The sequence below is a fragment of the Enhydra lutris genome, unplaced genomic scaffold (assembly GCF_002288905.1).
Source record: "Enhydra lutris kenyoni isolate GAN:26980312 unplaced genomic scaffold, ASM228890v2 scaffoldscaffold31, whole genome shotgun sequence".
Taxonomy (NCBI): Eukaryota; Metazoa; Chordata; class Mammalia; order Carnivora; family Mustelidae; genus Enhydra; species Enhydra lutris.
Window position 1 is genome coordinate 14,981,963 of NW_019154115.1, and position 20,209 is coordinate 15,002,171.

A 20,209-nucleotide genomic window follows, 5' to 3' on the forward strand; every position below is an offset into this window, starting at 1 on the left:
ACCCCATGTCAGGCTCCATGCTCAGCATGGAGTCTGCTTGAGATTCTCTCTTCCTCCCCTCCCCCTACTCTCTCTCTTTCTCTCTCTCTAAAATAAATAAATAAATCTTAAACAAAAAAGCACTTAAAATAGTGTCTGAAACTTATATAGTAGAATGTTTATCCTTATTATTCTTCTTACATTATATATTTCCATATATACATGGTTCTGTTATTAGTCTATTTTGTTATGTACACCTATCTATCTCCCCAAAAGTATTATATCATTTTCATTAAAACTACAGGTTATTTCGTAAGCTTTGAAATGTAAGAAAAAAACCCACAATTTCCACTTATCTTGTTCCTTAAACTGACACTTCTTGGCCTTTCAATTTCCATGTGAATGTTTGGAATAGCCTTTCAAGCTCCACAAAAAAAAAACAAAAAAACAAAACTTCATGGAATGTTGATTGGCATTGCACAGGATTTAGACTTGAGTTTGAACACAATTACTCTTTAATGAGTCTTACCATTCATGAACATTGTGTAACTTCCCATCTAAGAAAAATTAAACTTCATTTCAGTAGATTTTATAATTTTATCCACGTCTTGCAAAGTTCTGATAAACTTCTTACGCACCTCTTTTTGCTATTTAAAGCAGTATTTTAAAGTTTATCTATTTCTTTGTTTCTATTACTTTATATTTTATTCCTTCTTTCTGAGTTCAACTTCCTTTTACCTGAAGGTCATCCTTTAGTAATTTTTTAAAAAAGATCTGAACGTGGGAAATACCTTTTTTCCCCCCCTGAAAATGGTTGTTTAACCCATACTCTTCATTGACAATTTGGCTGATAAAACACAATGAGGCAGACAGTTGGTTTTCTCTCAAAAACGTGTAAATATTCCATTTTCTCCTAGGTGCTATTATGTTGAGAATTCTGTTGTCAGTCTAATTGTTGATCCTTTGTCAGAAATCTGTTTTTTTCTGTTTTTCTCTTTGTGTTTGCACTGCTATAGTTTCAATCCAATGTACATTAGGTTTGTATTTCTTTTTTTTAATCCTATTCTGGGCTCACTTTGTTTCCTGTATCTATCATAGCATATCTTTCATAAATTCTGGAATATAGCAACAATTTCTTTATTCTCTCCTTCTAGGACTTGGATTAGAAGCATGTTGGATTTCTCTTTGTATTTTCTATGTCACTTATTTATATTTTCCTTCTCTTGATTTCTGCTGTGTTCCAGGGTATGTACTAAGTCAATACTGTTTTCCAGTTCACTAATCTTACTTCAGCTATGTTTAATTTACTATTGTAGATGTTCATTGACTTTTCATTTCAATGGTATTTTCCATCTCTAGAATAGCCACTTAGCTCTTACTCAAATTCTTCTTCTGTTTATATAGTATCTCATTTTAAATATATTTTAAGTATATCTATTTAACATTTTTATATTGAACATTTTGGCAGTCTAATCCTAGCAGTGACCTACCTTCTTTCTGATTTGGCAGATTAACCCATATGGTGAACATTTATAATCCTCTATCCAAAGCAAGTTCTCAAAAAAAAATTTCAGGTGATAGGGTTAGTCAGCAGGAGAATCTTCTGAATGGAAGATTGTCTATTTTGGGCTGCTATAACAAAAATTCCATAAATTGGGTGGCTTATAAGCAACAAACATTTTTTACAGTTCTGGAGTCCGGGAAGTCCAAAATCATGATGCTATAATTTGGTGTCTAGTGAGAACCCATTTCTTCTTGACAAAATGGCACCTTCTCTGTCCTTAAATGGTGGATGGGGATGAGGGCTCTCTCAGGGTCTTTTTTTTTTTTTTTTTTTTTAATAAATTCTTGAAAAAAAAAAGTACTTAAGTAATCTCTACAGCCAATGTGGGGCTGGAATTCACAACCCTGAGATCAAGGGTCACGTCCTTTTCCAACTGAGCCAGCCAGGCATTTCAGGGTCCCTTTTATAAAGGCATTAATCTCCTTCACGAGGGCCCCATCCTCATAACTTAATCACTTCCTAAAGGCCCTACTCCCAATACCATCCATCACTGTGGGGGTTACAATGTTGATATATGAATTTTGGGAGGACAAAAACATTCAGTCCACTGTAGTGATCTCTTACTGAGAGCCTAGGTTGGCTTGGTGTGGCATGATATGAGAGCTTTGACTCCACCAAATACAGTCTGGATCCTCAGACAACTAAAAGGCCCTGCTGAGGGTGTGCCTCTGAGAAAGAAGAGCACAATTCTATCTTCACAGCAGTAGCCTGGCTCCAGATGTAGCCATTCTTCTTGACAGGTCACCGAAAGCTTCTCTTTTGGCACCCACTTGCCTGCACTCTCCACATCCAGACTTATGCTCACATGCAAGGACTAGCAACGGTATCTCAAAACAACTTCTTTTTCTATTAAAGTCTTCGTGGTTAAAAAAAAAAGACACAAAAACCTGATCATTTAAAATATATATTTAATGTCTATGGAAATTTTGTGAGAAAGGGGGAATAAAAACTTTAAGTAACACAACTTACACTTCAAAATAACAATTATAAACTTACTGTTTTATCAATAATTAAAATCCATAACTGTCACAGAAAGGTAGATCTGGTCTAAAGATCTTGTTTTCAAATGAAAAAACTGAGGCTGAGGGAGACAAAAGGATTTTGGGGGGGGTCTTTGGATTTTTAAGTTTATAATACCACACAAATTCACTCTTACTTTTAGTAAGAGTGATCAAAGGGATGACAACAATTTTCTAATGTAAGTAAAAGTTATAAGTTGAATCAAGTAGAATAATGGGGACAAGTATTACAACAATGGGGTAATTTTATTCAAGTAGTTAATAGGATGGGATTTACTACTATCGGGAAAGGAGAAAAAATATGGAATTGTCCAAGTTCCACTCTGCCTTAGTTGGTTCCTGCAACATGGTTCAGCTCAGTGTACCGTATCTGACAGGGACATGGATAAACTGTTTGTTGATGACTTGAAGTTATGCTTAATCAGGGACGGTAGATAGAAAAGATGAGAACTTGAAAACTTACATGCTCTACTGATTGAATGGCAGGACATGAGATTAACCCTTAATTACATTATGCAGTGCTCCCATATATAGGCTTCCATATAAAGAAAAAGAGCCATTCTTACTCTACTGGCCCCAAGTATTTGGGACTGACCAATAGGCGGAAGCCACAGAAAAACAGATTCATGCTGAATATACGGCCCTTCCAACCAGAGACTATTACAACTCTATGAATTTAAGTATAACTAAAACAAAGGCCTCTGAGTGAATTTTTCTCCCCCAAAATGAGTGATATTAAACTTAGTCAATTTGACATAAAAATAGGCACTATTGGTACTTCTAAAAGAACTGAATTATAATTCAACATTGATTGAGTCATTAATTTCAGGTAGAATGGGCAATATATTCTTATTTGCTAGTGTAAGTCATGGGTAATCAGTCTTTATAGCCCTTACAAAACAGTGTTTTCAATAGTATCCATTCACCATCTGGATTGTAATAATAGTCACGCAAGATTTCCACTCTATTCATTTGGGGTCAACTCAAAAGAAGCATTTTCTAGATCTCTAAACTTTAACCATGGGAATCTTTAACATGGGCAAGCAACTGTTTCCTGCAATGTATTTGTGGTCAATAATTCCACTTGTATTAAAATGTCACAAGACCTTACAACTATTTCAGCATCTCTCAGAAGCCTGACTCTCTTATCTTAGCTTAAAGAAAAAAAAAAATCTACTACTGACGTAACACAGTCACTGACATTCAAATGAATGCAGAGTCTAGGAAATCTTTATTAAAAAAAAAAAAAAAAACAAGAATTCTGTCAATCCTCTATTCATACCACACAAACCCTTTTTCTTAAACTATTTTTGAAAGTGTGAATCAACCTGAATTGAATGAAATAGGGAAGATTTGATCAGAAGTGTCACCGTAGGTTAAGAATCTTTAACAGCACTCCATAGGGAAGGGAAGTGGGCTCTATTCAAGTGTGGCTTCTTAATTTAAACCATCCATAAATGCTTGCTGAACTGATTTGCAGCAGAATCCTCTGCTGAAGCTAGCTTCCATTCAAATTGCAATCTTCAAACACCTGCTCATTTGTTACATTATTACTCCAACATACATGTACTGTGCTTAAAAAGATCATTTCTTCCTTGGTAAGCCCCTATCTAGTTGTGATAAAGTATGTATCTTGGGCATTTTTCTCTGCTTCTGATATCAACAAAACTCTCTAACAGTTTGGATATAGCAAAACATCCTGCACTTGATTCTTTGTTCTGCTGCATGTTAGAAAAGAGGCAAATTTTACGTCCTATAACCAGGTTTTATTTCCTAATTTTTACACCTCTAAAGCTATCTTTGCTAGTAAATTGCCACAATAATATCACACCACACATAAGAATTCTCTAGAAAAAAAAGAAATTTAGACAAAGGGCCAGTTTAGATTTTGAATATTACTATGGGAAATGCTTGTGTCACTGTTAGACCTAATACACGGATGAGGAGAAAATACATAAATAATTTTGGGATAAAGGTGTGAGGTTCTAAAAGAAATCCGAGAAGCTAACATTAGCCCTTGTTCATTAAATTGACATGAGTATCCTTGTTTCTAGGAAGAGGTGGAGATAAAAAAGGGAGGTTTGTAGGTGTTGGATCCTAACCTTAGCTCCTATCTCACCATAACATCTTGGGTAAATCATCTAGTGTCTTATTTCTGTTCCATCTGTAAGATTCATCATATAGTATAATATCAAGATTAATGGACTTGTTCTGTAAAGGTTCAGACAGTAACTATTTTAGGTTTTGTCCACCATATAGCTTCTGTCACAATGAGCCAACTCTGCCACTGTAGAGTGGGAACTGCCATGACCAGGACAAATGAATGGGTGTTGTGGTGTTCCAATAAAACTTTATTTGCAAGAACAGATTTTTTGGCCCCTGGGTTATAGTACATCAAATGCCAGTATAAAATCTACTTAATGAAGAGAATTTAATAATGGAGATGTACAAGTAAAAAGAAACAAAATGATGTATAAAAAAGGAAAGAAGATGTACAAACTTAAATGATGACAAAGGAGGAAAGTGGTTTGAAGGGGGAAAATGGAATTACAAGGTAAATGCTTTTCTATTTATTTTTTTAAAAGATTTTATTTATTTATTTGACAGAGAGGGAGAGATCACAAGTAGGCAGAGAGACAGGCAGAGAGAGGGAAGCAGTCTCCCCACTGAGCAGAGAGCCCGATGCGGGGCTCGATCCCAGGACCCCGAGATCATGATCTGAGCCGAAGGCAGTCGCTCAACCAACTGAGCCACCCAGGCACCCCAGTAAATGCTTTTTTAAAGAGATTTTATTTATTTATTAGAAAGAGAAAGGGGGAGAGAGAGATAGCACACAAATAGGGGGCGGTGGCGGAAGAGCGGCAGAAGGAGAGGAAGAAGCAGACTCCCTCATGAGCAGGGAGCCCGACAAGAACTGAAGGTAGACACTTAACTGGACTGAGCCATCCAGGCACCCAAGGTAAATATTTTCTACAAAAACAAACCCAAAGACCAAGATCTAAAATCTATTTTTAATGAAAATTGTTTATAATGGAATTTAAACTACCCCTGGGAAACTTAAAGCAATAGAATCAATCTCTGGGGAAGCCATTTGGTTCTTCTTCCTAGTTAAAAAAAAAAAAAAAATACTGAAGCGCTGAATTCTCTTTGTGAAGTGTTCATTATTATCCTAGTGAATACTATCAATGCAGAGGATCCTGTTAGCTTATTTCATTACCATTTGAAGTATGTTCCCACTAGAAGTCAATTCTAAAAATTTTTCATCCACCAGATATTTACTTAATATACAAGGGGGATAGAAATCATGACTTGGTTCTAATTTGTATTTTTTTCTTCAGAGTTTTCACAAATCTTTATGACACATCATCCTATGGTAACATTTCAGTCTCCTGTATGTCAACATCAATTACTCTGAGTATTTTACCAGAACAATTTTCCTGTATAACTGTAAAATGGAACATTGGCATGGCCTGAAGTAGAAGAAAATTCAGTTGCTCTTCCTGTAGTTTAGGTTCTTTTCTAAAAATTGGGAAGCAGCTTTAAGAAACTGACCATTTTAGGGCGCCTGGGTGGCTCAGTGGGTTAGAGCCTCTGTCTTCAGCTCAGGTCATGATCCCAGGGTCCTGGGATCGAGCCCCACATCGGGCTCTTTGCTCGGCAGGGAGCCTGCTTCCTCCTCTCTCTCTGCCTACTTGTGATCTCTGTCTGTCAAATAAATAATAAATAAAATCTTAAAAAAAAAAAAGAAACTGACCATTTTGAGGGTATACAAATCTACAATCTCTTATTTGAAACCCTTCGACTAGATGTGGTTTGGAATACAGAGGTTTTTAAATTTTAGAAAGGCAATATGCTTCATACACCACATAGCTTCTACCCCTCCAAAGAAGTCTGGAGCAGTACCCTGTAACTGAATATATTAATTTTGCTACAGCCCAACTCATTTATACCAAATATAATAAATGCCAAAATTAGCCAAATGTCAGTTCAGATTTTTCTGTCAAAAGTGTTTATTTACTTCAATTTTATGAAAACTTTTTAGTTTTCAGAGCTTTTTGAATTTTGGTAAGGGATGGTGGGTCTGCTATAAAAGACCCTTCTAAAGGCTTTTTCAGATCAAAGAGACCCACTCCGTTGGATATTTGAATGATATAGCCTTGTAACTCAAGATACTTTCAAGCATAAATTCAAGAATAAGCCTAAGTTCTTCAACTATAGGCACAATTACCAAGAGAAATGTGCTCCCCTACTGTTCCGGTGAGTTTCCCTTTCCTTTCAGAACCAACACATACACGCCATGAACACACGTCCATCAGTATTCGTGGACAATCTGGCAGTAATTCTCAACCAAAAGGACTTGTGCCTCAAAGTAAAAAGATGGTTCTTGTAGCTCTGGTAGTAACTGCAGCCCTATATTTTAACTGGCACAGACATTCGTAGAATTATTCTTTAATTATTTTAAGACCAGAGCGTTAATCTTTAGTCCTGGCTGTGTACCTTAGAAATGCATGTGGAACACTTAAAATACAGATAGAGGTAACACCAGATCAATACACTTAGAGAACTTAAAGCACAAAAAAACCCAAACCAAACAAACAAAAAACAAAAAACCCAAAAAGATAGTGTCCTCCCTCAAACATAATCCAAAATCATGAAACACATGTAAGTAAATCCATCCTAGATCAGATTTTTTGTATGAAACTTTAGTCAATGCATCTTCCAATATTTTGTTCTCTCTTATTTTAATGCCCCTGCTTTTCTACAGTCCACAACACACACCTGTTCTTCCTATTGCAAATCTGGTACTGTAAAAGCCTTCAGATTCGTAGTCTGATCTCCTAGTAAAGGGAAAGGGGGGAGCAGAGGGGAGAGAAACAGACATGGTGGAAGACTCCCCCACTACCATGCAGTCTAAGAAAGGTTCTACAAGGCCACTGAAGAATCTTCAAGCCAGTCGGCTATCAGAAGACTTCCTGTCTCCAGGAATGGGCCTGTCCTCATATCCTTGCCATACACCATCAGTGATGGAGAGAAACCATGGAAGGTATAACCCTAGTGCAAAGCAGCCAAGGATTTCAAAGTGTGGGAGCATGGTCCTTGTCAAAGATGTCCCCTTGCACTGGTGACCTGCCAGAGATCTCCAATGTGGTAAAGGGGCTCCACGAAAGCCTTTCTAGCAATTTTTAAGCACTCCATAACCATCAACTTAACTCCCCACTATTACAGGATTGGGAGAGGAAAAGGGAAAGACATAGAAAGGAAAGGTAAGTGTTATTTGAATATTTAATACAAACCCACAAAGTTTTCACACTTGTAAACAATGCACTAAATATTTTATTTCTCTCAGTAGTTCATATGCAAGTAATTGATTCTCAAAGCATTTTTAAAAAACACAAAAGACATTACACTTTACCAATGAATTATTTGTCCCAGGGGAGTAAATCAAATTAAATGTTACAAACATTTGTAAGTTTATTTTTAAGTGAACTAAGATGATGAATTTATATACTTCTATAAAATTTTTTGTTCAATGTTTTGTACATGCCATCAGTACAATATGGTTTCTTAAATATTTAGGACATTGTCAATAGCTGTGATTCCTATGAAATATATAATCTGATATCTCAAATTCCTGATTAAGTCAGCTTTAAAGACACAAAAAACCAGCACATTTGTTATGAAATTCTGTTTATCATGCTCCCTGTATTAAGTTGTGATTAACTACTGATACAGAAATTCTGTTTAAGGCCAGAAGTTTCATATATGACACATTCCTTTAAAAAAAAAATAAATGATGTTGCAAAGGCAAAGCCCACCATAACTATATCAGAGATAAAGTATTTAGATGATCAATTATTATATCCTTCTTTCAGAGTCTACATTAATTACCAATTAGGAAAAATTTAAAAAGTTTTAAGGCTGGTCTTAAAAAACATCAATAAAGATAGAAGAAACCTGAGCACATGTCAACAAAATCAGAGCAAACCAGGTATGTCCACATCTTCATTTCATCATTAAGTCAGTGATTTGAGATAAATGTCATGTTAAAATCCAGGAGTGAATGTAAAGATTCATTCAAGGAAATCAAATACTTCTAAGCATTTTTTAAAAAGCCTTTATAGGCAGTAATCTCTGATTAGCATAAGTGAGATGTGGAAAGGACAAAAATAATACTGTATTGAACTGATTCTCATAAGTTTGCTCTCTCAAAGGACATGCTTACCAGGCATTTTCCACAGTGTTGTTATATATGCCTGATTTTATTTATATATAACATAACTAGAGATTTTTCATTCTTCCTAATAAGTATTTAAAATGCATTTCTAGGTATGCAATAGGATTACATCTTAGCATATGATGCGCTTAAAAATCTTTCAACTTATAAAAAACAATTTCTAGAAATATAAAAATATTGAGCTTTTCATATTTCTGAGTCTTAAAAAACATAAAGTACAATATTTCCATATGTCAGCAAGTTATAGCTGTGCCACTTAAATTCATCTCAAAAGAGCATGTAAATAATTTCAGAAGTTTTCCAAAGGCTACATTACAGAGCACAGACCACAGACATTTTCAGATTTGATTTTCTGTATGTTTTTATATTCTAATGCAAGGAAGAAAAATAAGCAGCAAAGTTAAACATGTTTTTATTACCAAAAAATAATGTTTTCATGAAAAGAAAATAGAAGACATGTCATCTCTTCCTTTAGTGGTTTTTCTTCAATTATCTGATTTACCAAAAATATGATCTCAGTTCAATTATTGAATGAATTACCTTTAAATAAAATATCCAACACTTGTCCAAAGGTTTGTCCAAAACCTCCTAAAGAACACTACTCATTCTAAGCTCTTTTCTTGTTCTTCGGTAAAAACTTTAATTAAAAACAGGCCCCTTGCCCTTTGCTTCACAACCTTAACATTAATGCAAATTTCACTCTGAGTTTCAAGTAATATTTCTTTGAGGGCCTGACCCACTAAGGGGAAAAAATGGAAAATCCAATACCAGTGATCCTAGAAAAAAAGTTCTAAAACCAAAGGATTGCTTGAAAAATTCTTGTTAGCAAGAAAAGAAGAGTGATTTATAGATAAGACCGATGGTTGGTATTTCTCCCAGTAGCAGCCCCCTAGGATCTGTGATTAAAATGGTATATGGGGCCTGAGAAGTTTCCGTGATGACTGCTTCATCAGTTTTTGCTGGTGTCTCATTGACCATGCATCATCAATGGCATTACATACTTTCTGTAAAATAAAATATTTACTATGAATTGTAAAGACAAGTACAGGCTCATACGGAGGAGAAAGGCATAAAAGCAAGAGTTGGAGATCTCCACACAGCCCTGACAGAAAATAACAAGAATACACAGTCTATATGTGTCATGCAAAATAAGACCCTTCTACCCGTAAGCCCACAATATATTATTTTAAGCTCACATATCCATCCAGAGTTAAAACTGGAAAAGTTTTGGGGAGAAATAATGGTTAGCGTTATAACAGATTTTAAAAAAAATCTTGCAGCTCAAAAAACAAAAGGGGGAATTCTTTAAAGTAAATTGTTTACCTCTGCTGTGGTGGTGTCTCGCAAGTAAATGTTCCGAAAACCATGACTGGCACTGTCTTTTTTGTGGAAGAGACCTTGCTCCTGTTTCAAAAGAAACGAGAGAAAAGAAATTATTCTGGGGAAGAAAAAAAAATCATATCCTTTAATTGGATGTTCAAATGTCAATCCTATTTTATAACCAACAGACAGACTAAATATCCATACTCAGGTATGATAAGAACTAAATCATTTTGGTACAAGGATAGTGGCTCCATGTGGGAGCTGTTAGAATTTATGAAATTGGATGAGTACACATCTATCTGGATAAAATAATGGCTTTCTACAGGCTATGATAAATAGCCTACAGAAACACCATGTGATAACTCACCACATCTGACAAATCAAAAAACCCTTCCTTCATTTTCTTGGCTGATAGATAAAATTCTTATATAATGTAAAACACATTGAGTCAATTCTCACCACCGATGTGAAAGAAAAGTGACAACTGAATATATATGCAGAGTGACACAGTCTTCTCTGGTTTGAAAACTATGTTTCATATATCAAGGGGGTCTTTCAATTTTGACATTTTACAATGAGGTATGGCTGAAATGCAAAATGGTATTATTTCACAGTTTCTCTTCTTTGTAAACTTTTATGAAAAGAAAATATAAAGGATAATAGTACCTGCATCTTTAACTATTAAATTTTATGATAAATGTTTTTTAGATAGTTTTGGTAAACAGAGATAATATCATTATTGTTTAGGAGAAAATACATACTCCAAGAATGAGTAGCCTCAGAATGACAATTTGTAGTTTTTTTAAAGGGGTGAAAACAAATTTATAATATATCATACATGCAAAAAATAATCCATTTCAAAGTAAAGTGAGCCTGAGAACTAAGCAAAGGGTAGGGCTACCATTCCTGGTAATTACTTGCTAAGTAATTAAAAGTTCTTCTTTAGAAAATGATGGGAAGGAAAGACATGAGAGTATTATCATATATTTATACTGTACTAGTATCCTCTAAGTATCAAATTTGATAAAACATGACTGTTTTAGATATAATATTTATAATCTCCTTAAAGCCTAAAAAGGCATCTAGGATTACAGCAAAATAGTTACTCACGTGAAGTAAAAAATACAAAACTGTATTTACTAATGCTTTATTCTACCTAAAAGGAAGCAGCAACATCCTAATTTTTTTTACTGGACACTTGACACAATCAAGGACTATAAAAAAAATACAGTACAGGGACGCCTGGGTGGCTCAGTTGGTTAAGCAGCTGCCTTCGGCTCAGGTCATGATCCCAGCATCCTGGGATCGAGTCCCACATCGGGCTCCTTGCTCATCAGGGAGCCTGCTTCTCCCTCTGCCTCTGCCTGCCATTCTGTCTGCCTGTGCTCGCTCTCTCCCTCTCTCTCTCTGACAAATAAATAAATAAAATCTTTAAAAAAATAAAATAAAATAAACTTTAAAAAAAATATAGTACAGAAATAAATTGATTACACATCTTTCATTACATTTCACCATATTCTAATAATAGTAATATAATCATCATCATAATGATGATCCTTCAAACACTGTGTAGTTAACTGTAAAAGATAGCCATAAAGCACTGGTTTCCACTCATTTAACAAAGTCTTCGCTCTAAACATGTGATTCATGTTTTCTTACCTTGAATGAAATTTTTAGCATGTTTCCATGGACACTGGGAGGAAATACAAAATCTTCAAATGGACACTGCCAGTCTATGGACATATGGCCTAGGATTTCAACTTCATTTATACACAACACTCGCCTATTTTGCAAAAGGAAACAAAAACATGCAGGTAGTCATAAAGAGTTAATTATTCTAATATTTCACTGTGCTGGATGTCATATGCAGTACTCCGTAAACAATATAAGCTGGCACTAAAAAAAAAAAAAAAAGTACACTTCACATTAAAAAAAAAAGTCTAGTTAACTGTCAGAAAGCAAATATGGCACCTACCAACTAACACAGCACACTTTCAAAATTCCCCTTCTGCCAATCTTGCAAAATTCAGAAAAGTGTCATTTTTTTTCACTGACCGAAAAACTGAAATCATCTTTGAAACACATAAGGAACAGGCTGTACTCTCATCTGGGAAGCAATAAAAGCAGAAGCCCCTGAAAATGTTTTACTTGGAAAATTACTAATTGCTCTTTACTGTCAGTCATTTTTGCCTTCCAGTCAAGAAAGAATGTGCAGGAAATGTCACAAACCTCAAATGTCAGCAAAGATTCACTTTGGGCCGACTAATAAATATCAGGTTTGAACACTTTAACAGTAATGTACTATATCACACAGTGAGTATCCCATTTTACTCAATAGCAAAAAAGGGAGAGGAGGAGGGGAAGGAGAAGACGAAAGAAAAGAAAAATCACAGAAACCTTAAAAGACATCTACATTGATTTCCCAGTGTGTGATTCAGAGTAATTACTTGATATAACCATACCTGATTCTGAAATTTCTATTAGAGAAAGCGTAACTAGGAAAGTAGAGGACCTGTTGATTCTACAAATATCCAGGGTGCTGGAGAAACAAAGAAGGTAGGATTTCTGCTTGAGAGGCACTCCTAGGTTAGAAGGGAAATAAACATGTAAATATATCCAACAGAACAGTGAGATGAGTGCAGAAGCACAGTGTGCAGGAAAATTCTTCTGGAGCACCAGAAGGAGGGACTGATTATGCGGGTAAAGTATGTGGTATAAGAGCTGACTCTTGAAAGAAAGGAGTTCTCTAGGTGGGAAAGGGCAAAGATAGTCCAGACAAAGGGAGCAGAGCAATGACATATCGAGGAGTATAAGAAAGGGAAGGTTTGTTTGATGAATGTAGAGGTCTGTAGCTGGAACACTAGATCTACAAAGAGGTAAGAAAATTAGCCTAGTGTTAGATCTTGAAGTTTTTTTGTGTGGTTTGTTGCTGTTGTTGTTGTTGTTGTTGTTGCAATTTTAGTAAATTTTGACTTTAATCTATAAGCAACGGGAAATTTCACAATCAAGTTTCCTATTTTCGCATCATGGCCCTAGTGGCCAAGCAAGGAGAAGTGGGATAGACACTCAAGGTAGAAAGCTACTATGATAGTCCAACAAGGAAACAGTGAAAACCTCAGTTAAGGCAGCATCTGTAACAAGGGGGAGAGCAAGCTAGATTCTAGACTCTTAGAAGGTAGAGTTGATTGAACTTGGTGACTGATGGAGGGCAGGGATGGAAATAAACCCCTGCGTCTTTAGTTCTCAGCAGAGGAACTATGGGAATTTAGGGCTGACTTGGACTGCTGTGTACTGTAGGACGTTCAGCATCCCTAGCCCCAGCCTACAACTGCCAATAGTGCCCTCTCATCCTTGTGACATCCTTTAACCCCATGCCATATTCCAAATAGTCTCTAGAAGAGGATTCCATTCCTTCTGCCTCCTGTTCCAGAAGAGAATCCCAAGAGCTGAGAGTTACAGATAACTATTACAAATCACTCTGTCAAATGACAATTCACCATTACCACCATCTTTAAATTCTCTTCTCTTGACCCTGCTAAAAATAATATTGTTCTCCTACTATCCTAAATTTCCTTCATTCTCTTCCTCCTGTTCCATGCTTACCGGAGCATGTGAACTGTGTATATATGTGGAAGGCTGCAATAATGAGCAATAAAACGTTCATACTTTTAAAGAAATTAGTAATCTTCCATCACATTAATGATAAAATCTATACCCTTCAGATGTCATGAGCAGACAGACACTTGTGACTTACTTCACCTCCCAGTGCTTCCCCCACCAACTCTACTGTCCAGCTATTTCAAATGATCTTACTGTTCTAAATGCTATACTATTTTATCCCTCTGTTTGCTATTTACATGTATGAAAACTCCATATTCTGTAAGCTCAAGGACCTCCTCCCTAACACCATCCCCCGGCACCTTGTTTCCCACCTTACTGAATCAAGAGGTTTTCCTCTGTCTTCAGAGTCTCTATATATCACTTTATCTTAGCACCTAGCACACTGTGATGTCACTTATAATGTATAGGTCTTCCTTCAGGTACGGAGGGGACAGAAGATACCACTTTTATCTGTGTCCCTACTTCTGTCAGACATTGACAGTGCAATGGTTGGAATGTTTATATCCTCCCCCAAATCATACACCAAATCCCAACCCCAATGTGATGGTATTAGAGGTGGAGCCTTTGAGGTGATTAGATCATGAGGATGGAGCCCTCATGAATGGGAACAGTACCCTTATAAAAGAGGCCTGAGAAAACTCCCTCACCACTTTGCCATGTGAGGACACAGCAAGAAGACGGTCATCTATGAAATGGGAAGGGAGCCCTCACCAGACACAGAATCTGCTGTCACCTTGACCTTGGACTTCTCAGCCTCCAGAACTGAGTGAAATAAACATTTGTTGTTTAAGCTGCCTGTCTATAGAATTCTTGTTATAGTAGTCCATAGAAACTAACACAGATGGTTAAAAAAAATGTCTATTCAGAGAACAATTTCCTAATGAAGATTACTAAAATAAAATACTAAGCAGGAGTTAGGATCAACTAGTGGGGATATAGCCTAATAAATTTGGGTCCTGAGAACTCATTTTTTCTTTCTAAAAACTGATAAGGAAAAAAATTCAGACCAAATTTTGGATGAATTTCAATATGGAAAAATTAAAAGTCCTATGTATTGGAAAACTCAAAAAGTAATCATAATAGTAATAATACATTGGGTAAAAAAGGCTAATATTAATTTATAAAATGTTACTTAAATTCAGTAAGAAAAAGACCAACAACAATAAAAAAATGAACAAAGGATATGAAAAAGCAAGTCATGGAATAGAAAATATACATTGATGATGAATGTATTAAAATGTTCATACTCATTAGCAATTAAATAAATGCTAATTAAGATAAAACTATTTTCTGACCATTATTTTAGCAAAAACAAGAAGGTTTAAATGATAGCACTAGTCTTAGCAAAATTCACAGGATAAAGGGCATTCTCTTATGCTGTTAGTGGTATGGAAAAAAAACCAATGCAAGTGTACTGATAAAGCAAGTTGGCAATATATAAAAGGTTCTCAAAAATCTTCAGTTTTTAAATCAGCAATTCCACTGATAAGAACTCATCCTAAGGAAACAATTATAGAAAAAAAGACAGCTGTATAGATGTGTTTATAATAATACAGTATTGGGAAGAAAACACTGAGTATCAAATAGGAAGGTAGCATTTGAATAAGTTAGAGTATATCCATAAAAACAATATTACAGTCATTAAAAACCATATTGTCTAAGAATATACAATAGCCTGGGAAGATGATCATAATACACTGTTTGGTGAAAAACCTAGGCTGGTTAAATATACATAATGTTTTTTTTGTACACACAGTTTTCACAAAATACATATACTGCAGCTGGATGCAGAAATACATAGGTTTTATAAAATAGATATACAGCCAGCTGGTGGGATTGCTGGTAAAAGCTATTTTTAGGGGTTATTATAATTTATGAATCAAATGAGGACAGTTTTAAGAATGAGAGGGATAGCTACTAATAATTTCACTGGGACAAAAAAATGCAAATGAGCTCTGTCCTAGACAAACCACAATATATAGTTACTTTATTTTCATCCTTAAGTGATTGCCTTTGGGGCGCCTGGGTGGCTCAGTGGGTTAAAGCCTCTGCCATCTCAGGTCATGATCCCAGGCTCTCTGCTCAGCAGGGAGCCTGCTTCCTCCTCTCTCTCTGCCTGCCTCTCTGCCTACTTGTGAACTCTGTTTGTCAAATAAATAAATAAAATCTTTAAAAAAAAATAAAGTATTAAGTGTTACCAGAAACAACCACCCCCCAAAACCCCTGACTGATTTCTATTACATAGTGTTAAATTACATAAAAGCTATCAATTTTAAAATGAATTAATACACTGTCATTTGTAGCTAAGTACAACATATGATACAAATAAACTCTGTTTTTGGCCTAATGAAATCAATAAAATATAAAATTATGGGCACAAAAAATAAATGATTACTTGTCCAATCAGTAAAAAGCACTTTTTAGATTGTCTTGTGAATATTTTTACTTAACAGGCAAATCATATGACTAGTTAACTCCTTGAAAAAGCTTATGGGTTTAAGTCAGAATCCTGTCATTTTAGTTTTCCTTTTTCTTTTTCCCATCCAAATATATTTTGATACAGTAGTAAGGAATCTAATACAGATTTTTGCCTACCATAAGTACTCTTAGTCCTATGAAATACATAACTTAGAAGGTTTTGAAAACTATGAACATATAATAGTCATTTTGAAATAAGTGATATAGGAAAAAAATCTCAGGAAAATTAATCTAGTAGTTTAAGTTCTTTTATTTGGAAAAATTATCTACCACTCCCAAGACACTTAGAAAAAAATTAGAAAAAACACACAGAAATAATATCACCCTTAAAAAAGGTATGCTAATCACCTAAAATAAAACCTAGTAAGAAAAAGTGATTCATGAATTCAGTCTCCATAGCTGGATTTACAGTTCACATGCAACAGTATGACTACTACACCTATGAGGTCCATTCTAGACTCCACTCAGTAGCTATGTAGCTGGGATAACCCCCTAAGCCATACGGAGTCTCAGTTTCAACATCTCTAAAATGAGAGTGTTGGAATGGATAACCTCAAAGGACCCATCTAGATTGTATTTTTGTGATTTAAAGACAATGAACATTTTACAATTTAAGTATAGTTCTCTAAATCCTCTGCCATTTAAGTTTCCAAAATTCTTATCATCTATGTAGTTTGCATTTGAAAAAATGTCACTTGAAGTTAATACCTATTTGTAACCATAAGAATTGTCTTCTTGCTTCCAGAAATAGCACAGTGGTATCGATAAGTCTCTCCTTCTAACTTTTTGATACGATTCTGAAAAGAAAACAAAACTCAAGATTTGCATAGTACAAGCATCCAAATAGTATTTCCAACACTATATATTAGTTAATTATAGTAACAGTGCTAGTTAGGGAAAGAATTATTAGAAACAAAAGCACAATACTGGCACATGAAGCTAGAAAAATATTCACAGCATGTTCATAAATTAACTTCCACTGTGCCTTAAAAGACAAATCTATATTAAATGCTTACTAAGTGATCTTCTGACAAAATACACCTCATCCTATGATAACTCAGGTTTAAAAATATCTAGCAGAAATAATCACAGATTTTCATTAATGGAATATGAAAATACACTAATATAGGGTGACATTAACATTACAGGGCTTCTTAATCTCTGGTCCATGGAAGGACTCTGAGAGGTCTATGAACCACCTAAAATAGCATATAACATTTTGAAAATGTGGTTCTGCAACTTTTTCCAGAGAATGGTTCATATTTTTCAACAGATTTTTTTAAGCGGTCTGTGAACCTTCTCAGAGGATAAGAACCACTGATTTACACAGAGATAGATATACACATAATAAAATTCCAAGATAACTGATATTTAGTGTTTTTGAGTATTTGGTCTTATAGGTTTAACATGCATGAAAAGTACATGTATGTAACAAATTATATTCTTGATAGAAAAGAAAACATAATGTCAATATTAACACAAACATGAAGAATTTCTAAGATTTCAAATAGCTGGCATAATTTATTGCTAAAGACAATAAACAGGCATAAGTAATTCAAGTATAAATAGCAGCACATTAAAATACATTTATTTTCATTTCAACTACCTCCAAACTATTGTGATTTGAATTAGCACACATTAAAAAATGAATGAGTTATTTTTTATAATCAATGCTAATGAACTATTGTTGACATTATCTATAATGCATGATTAAAGATAGATGATATAATGTATATGAAACTACAGAACATAAACATACCCAATAAGTAAGACTGAAACATTTATAACCAAGAATACATCAATATTATTAAAAGGATAACATAATCAATAATAATCACAAGCAGAGAAAGCACATTTGTTGTTATTTCAATGCTCACATATACATTTTTTCAAAAATCTTCGGTTCAGTCATTCCTTGACAATTATGAAAGGCAAGGAACACAGAAGATGAATCCCCAAAGAAGTGGGATCTCATCCTTAGAATGAGTCTTAAAGAAAAGTGGGATTTAAGTCACTTGTTTTACATCTTGTCTGTGAGAATTAGCTAAAACCTTTTAACACTTATACCTTAAGTTGTTTAATGAAGAGAAAATGGGAAATGAATAGAACAATTCAGTACATTTATTTTCAGCTTTGAAATTTAGATGTTAAAATATTTAGATCTGAGATGCAATGTAAAAGAAATACTATCCACTCTCCATCTTGTAGGCATTTTCATTAGTTCTCAGGCTGTTGTGCTTTGAACCACTGAAAGCTTTTAAAGAATAATTTATCATCATACTACACTACAGAAACTGTTTTCAGCACGATTAAAATCCACTATACTCTGAGATCAGATTAAGATATTCAGTCACTGATGGTAGCAGAAAACCAGATTAGCTGATAAAATATTCACTCTCCCTTCCCAAAATGCAACTTGAAGAATTTACAATATTTTAGCAAGAGCATTCAATATTTTCAAGTAAAGTCTAAGGAAATAACACATGAAAAAGCAATCTGTATAATGATGTTTATCACAAAATATTACTGTTAGTAAAATAACAGAAGCATCTTTAATGCCAACAACTTGGAATGGTCAAATACACACTGTAAAGTTACTACAAGAGATGGTAATGCAAGAATTAAGAATGAAGCATTTCTATGAAAATGGAAAAATATAACTAAAATAAAAAAGTAATGAACACCATTTTAAATATTATAAAGTCGTAACTATGTGAACCAAAAGAATATTAAACAAAAACTGGCTATAGATGTGTGTATGTGTACATATATATGCATGCACAAACAGTAATTATCTTAGGAGAATAAAGGATAAGCAGTAAAGTATATCCTATGAAAACACAGTATATGATTTAGTAACTTTCAAAGCTGAGTAAAGAACACAGAGCAATACTCAAAGAAAAAAGAATAGAGGGTAAATGAAAAGATTCCCAAATATATTATTTAGAATGTACCCACGTTACAGTAACGGCTGGGAGGACAGAATTTTACACTATAGTGCTCTTTAATATTTACAGGTTTTGTTATACTTGGTCCCTTAAGGACTGAAGTCTTATTTCTTTTGTATATCCAGCACAGTTTAGATAATCAATAAATACTTCATACATAAGTGATTATAGTAAGATAGGCAAGGAATGAAATAGCCTGAATTTAACTATCCAGATCCTGTCACCCATGGAAAAAAATTACCAAGTCCTCTCAGTAATGTACAACCATTCTATTTTTTCCCATAACTATAATAATATATTAAAGTTTAAAAGGCTGTCTGATATCACAACAAAAACTAATAAACCAGACAAGATATATTTAGCTAAAATAATAAAAAGTTACTTGAATTTTGTGCTTAGGAACATGCGGTTGTAAAAAGGGAAATCACAAGGTTAATAACAGAAAGAGCTAAACAAACAAAAAATAAACCATAAGAAAAAAATTTAAACAAGTTATACAATTTCCCAAAAGTGAAGTCTTATTAAAATTGTAATAAATCCAGGAAAATTAAAAATCGTTACTTTTACCTAAGAAGGAAGGCTAATTATTAGTGATGATTTAAGACAGCATCTTGAATTAGTTATTGTGCTTGGTTCTCAGAGAAACTGTACATGCAGTGACATTTTTGCCAACCCTCTATTATCTAGACACAAGAGAAGTTTGTCAGCTATGGTTTTCGGCTGATCTTTGGCTGCTGTCATTCTTTCTTCTTTAAAGTCCTTGTTTTAAATAAGAAGGATTCAATTTATTCTTTTTGGTAACTGCAGTTAAACAGTATTCCAACTGAACAGTCGTATGTCAGCAGTTTCACTCTCTCCAAATGGATGGCACATTAAATATAAGTGTACACTTTGGTTTCAATTTTGGGGAAAAGAATGAAAGTTGCCAGATAAGATGCTGCTAAATCAAATCAAACATTTCTATCATTCATAATAAGGAGAGAAATCAAAACACAATTTATTTTCAGAACTAACTATGAGGGTACTAACTTCAAAATAATAG

General features: G+C 34.4%; 1 protein-coding gene across 2 annotated transcripts in view; it reads right to left on the reverse strand.

Annotated features, from left to right (window-relative positions):
• Nucleotides 1–7,878: 7,878 nt before the first annotated feature.
• Nucleotides 7,879–20,209, reverse strand: part of LOC111153382 (vacuolar protein sorting 13 homolog C) — a 180,313-nt gene continuing 167,982 nt past the window's right edge. For both annotated transcript variants that reach the window (XM_022512378.1, XM_022512377.1), the window contains 4 exons: nucleotides 16,928–17,016; nucleotides 11,780–11,903; nucleotides 10,121–10,201; nucleotides 7,879–9,801 (listed from right to left, as the gene is read on the reverse strand). In XM_022512378.1, the coding sequence (XP_022368086.1) occupies nucleotides 9,700–9,801; nucleotides 10,121–10,201; nucleotides 11,780–11,903; nucleotides 16,928–17,016 (396 nt within the window). In that variant the 3' untranslated portion in view covers nucleotides 7,879–9,699. The remainder of the gene's footprint in view (nucleotides 9,802–10,120; nucleotides 10,202–11,779; nucleotides 11,904–16,927; nucleotides 17,017–20,209) is intronic.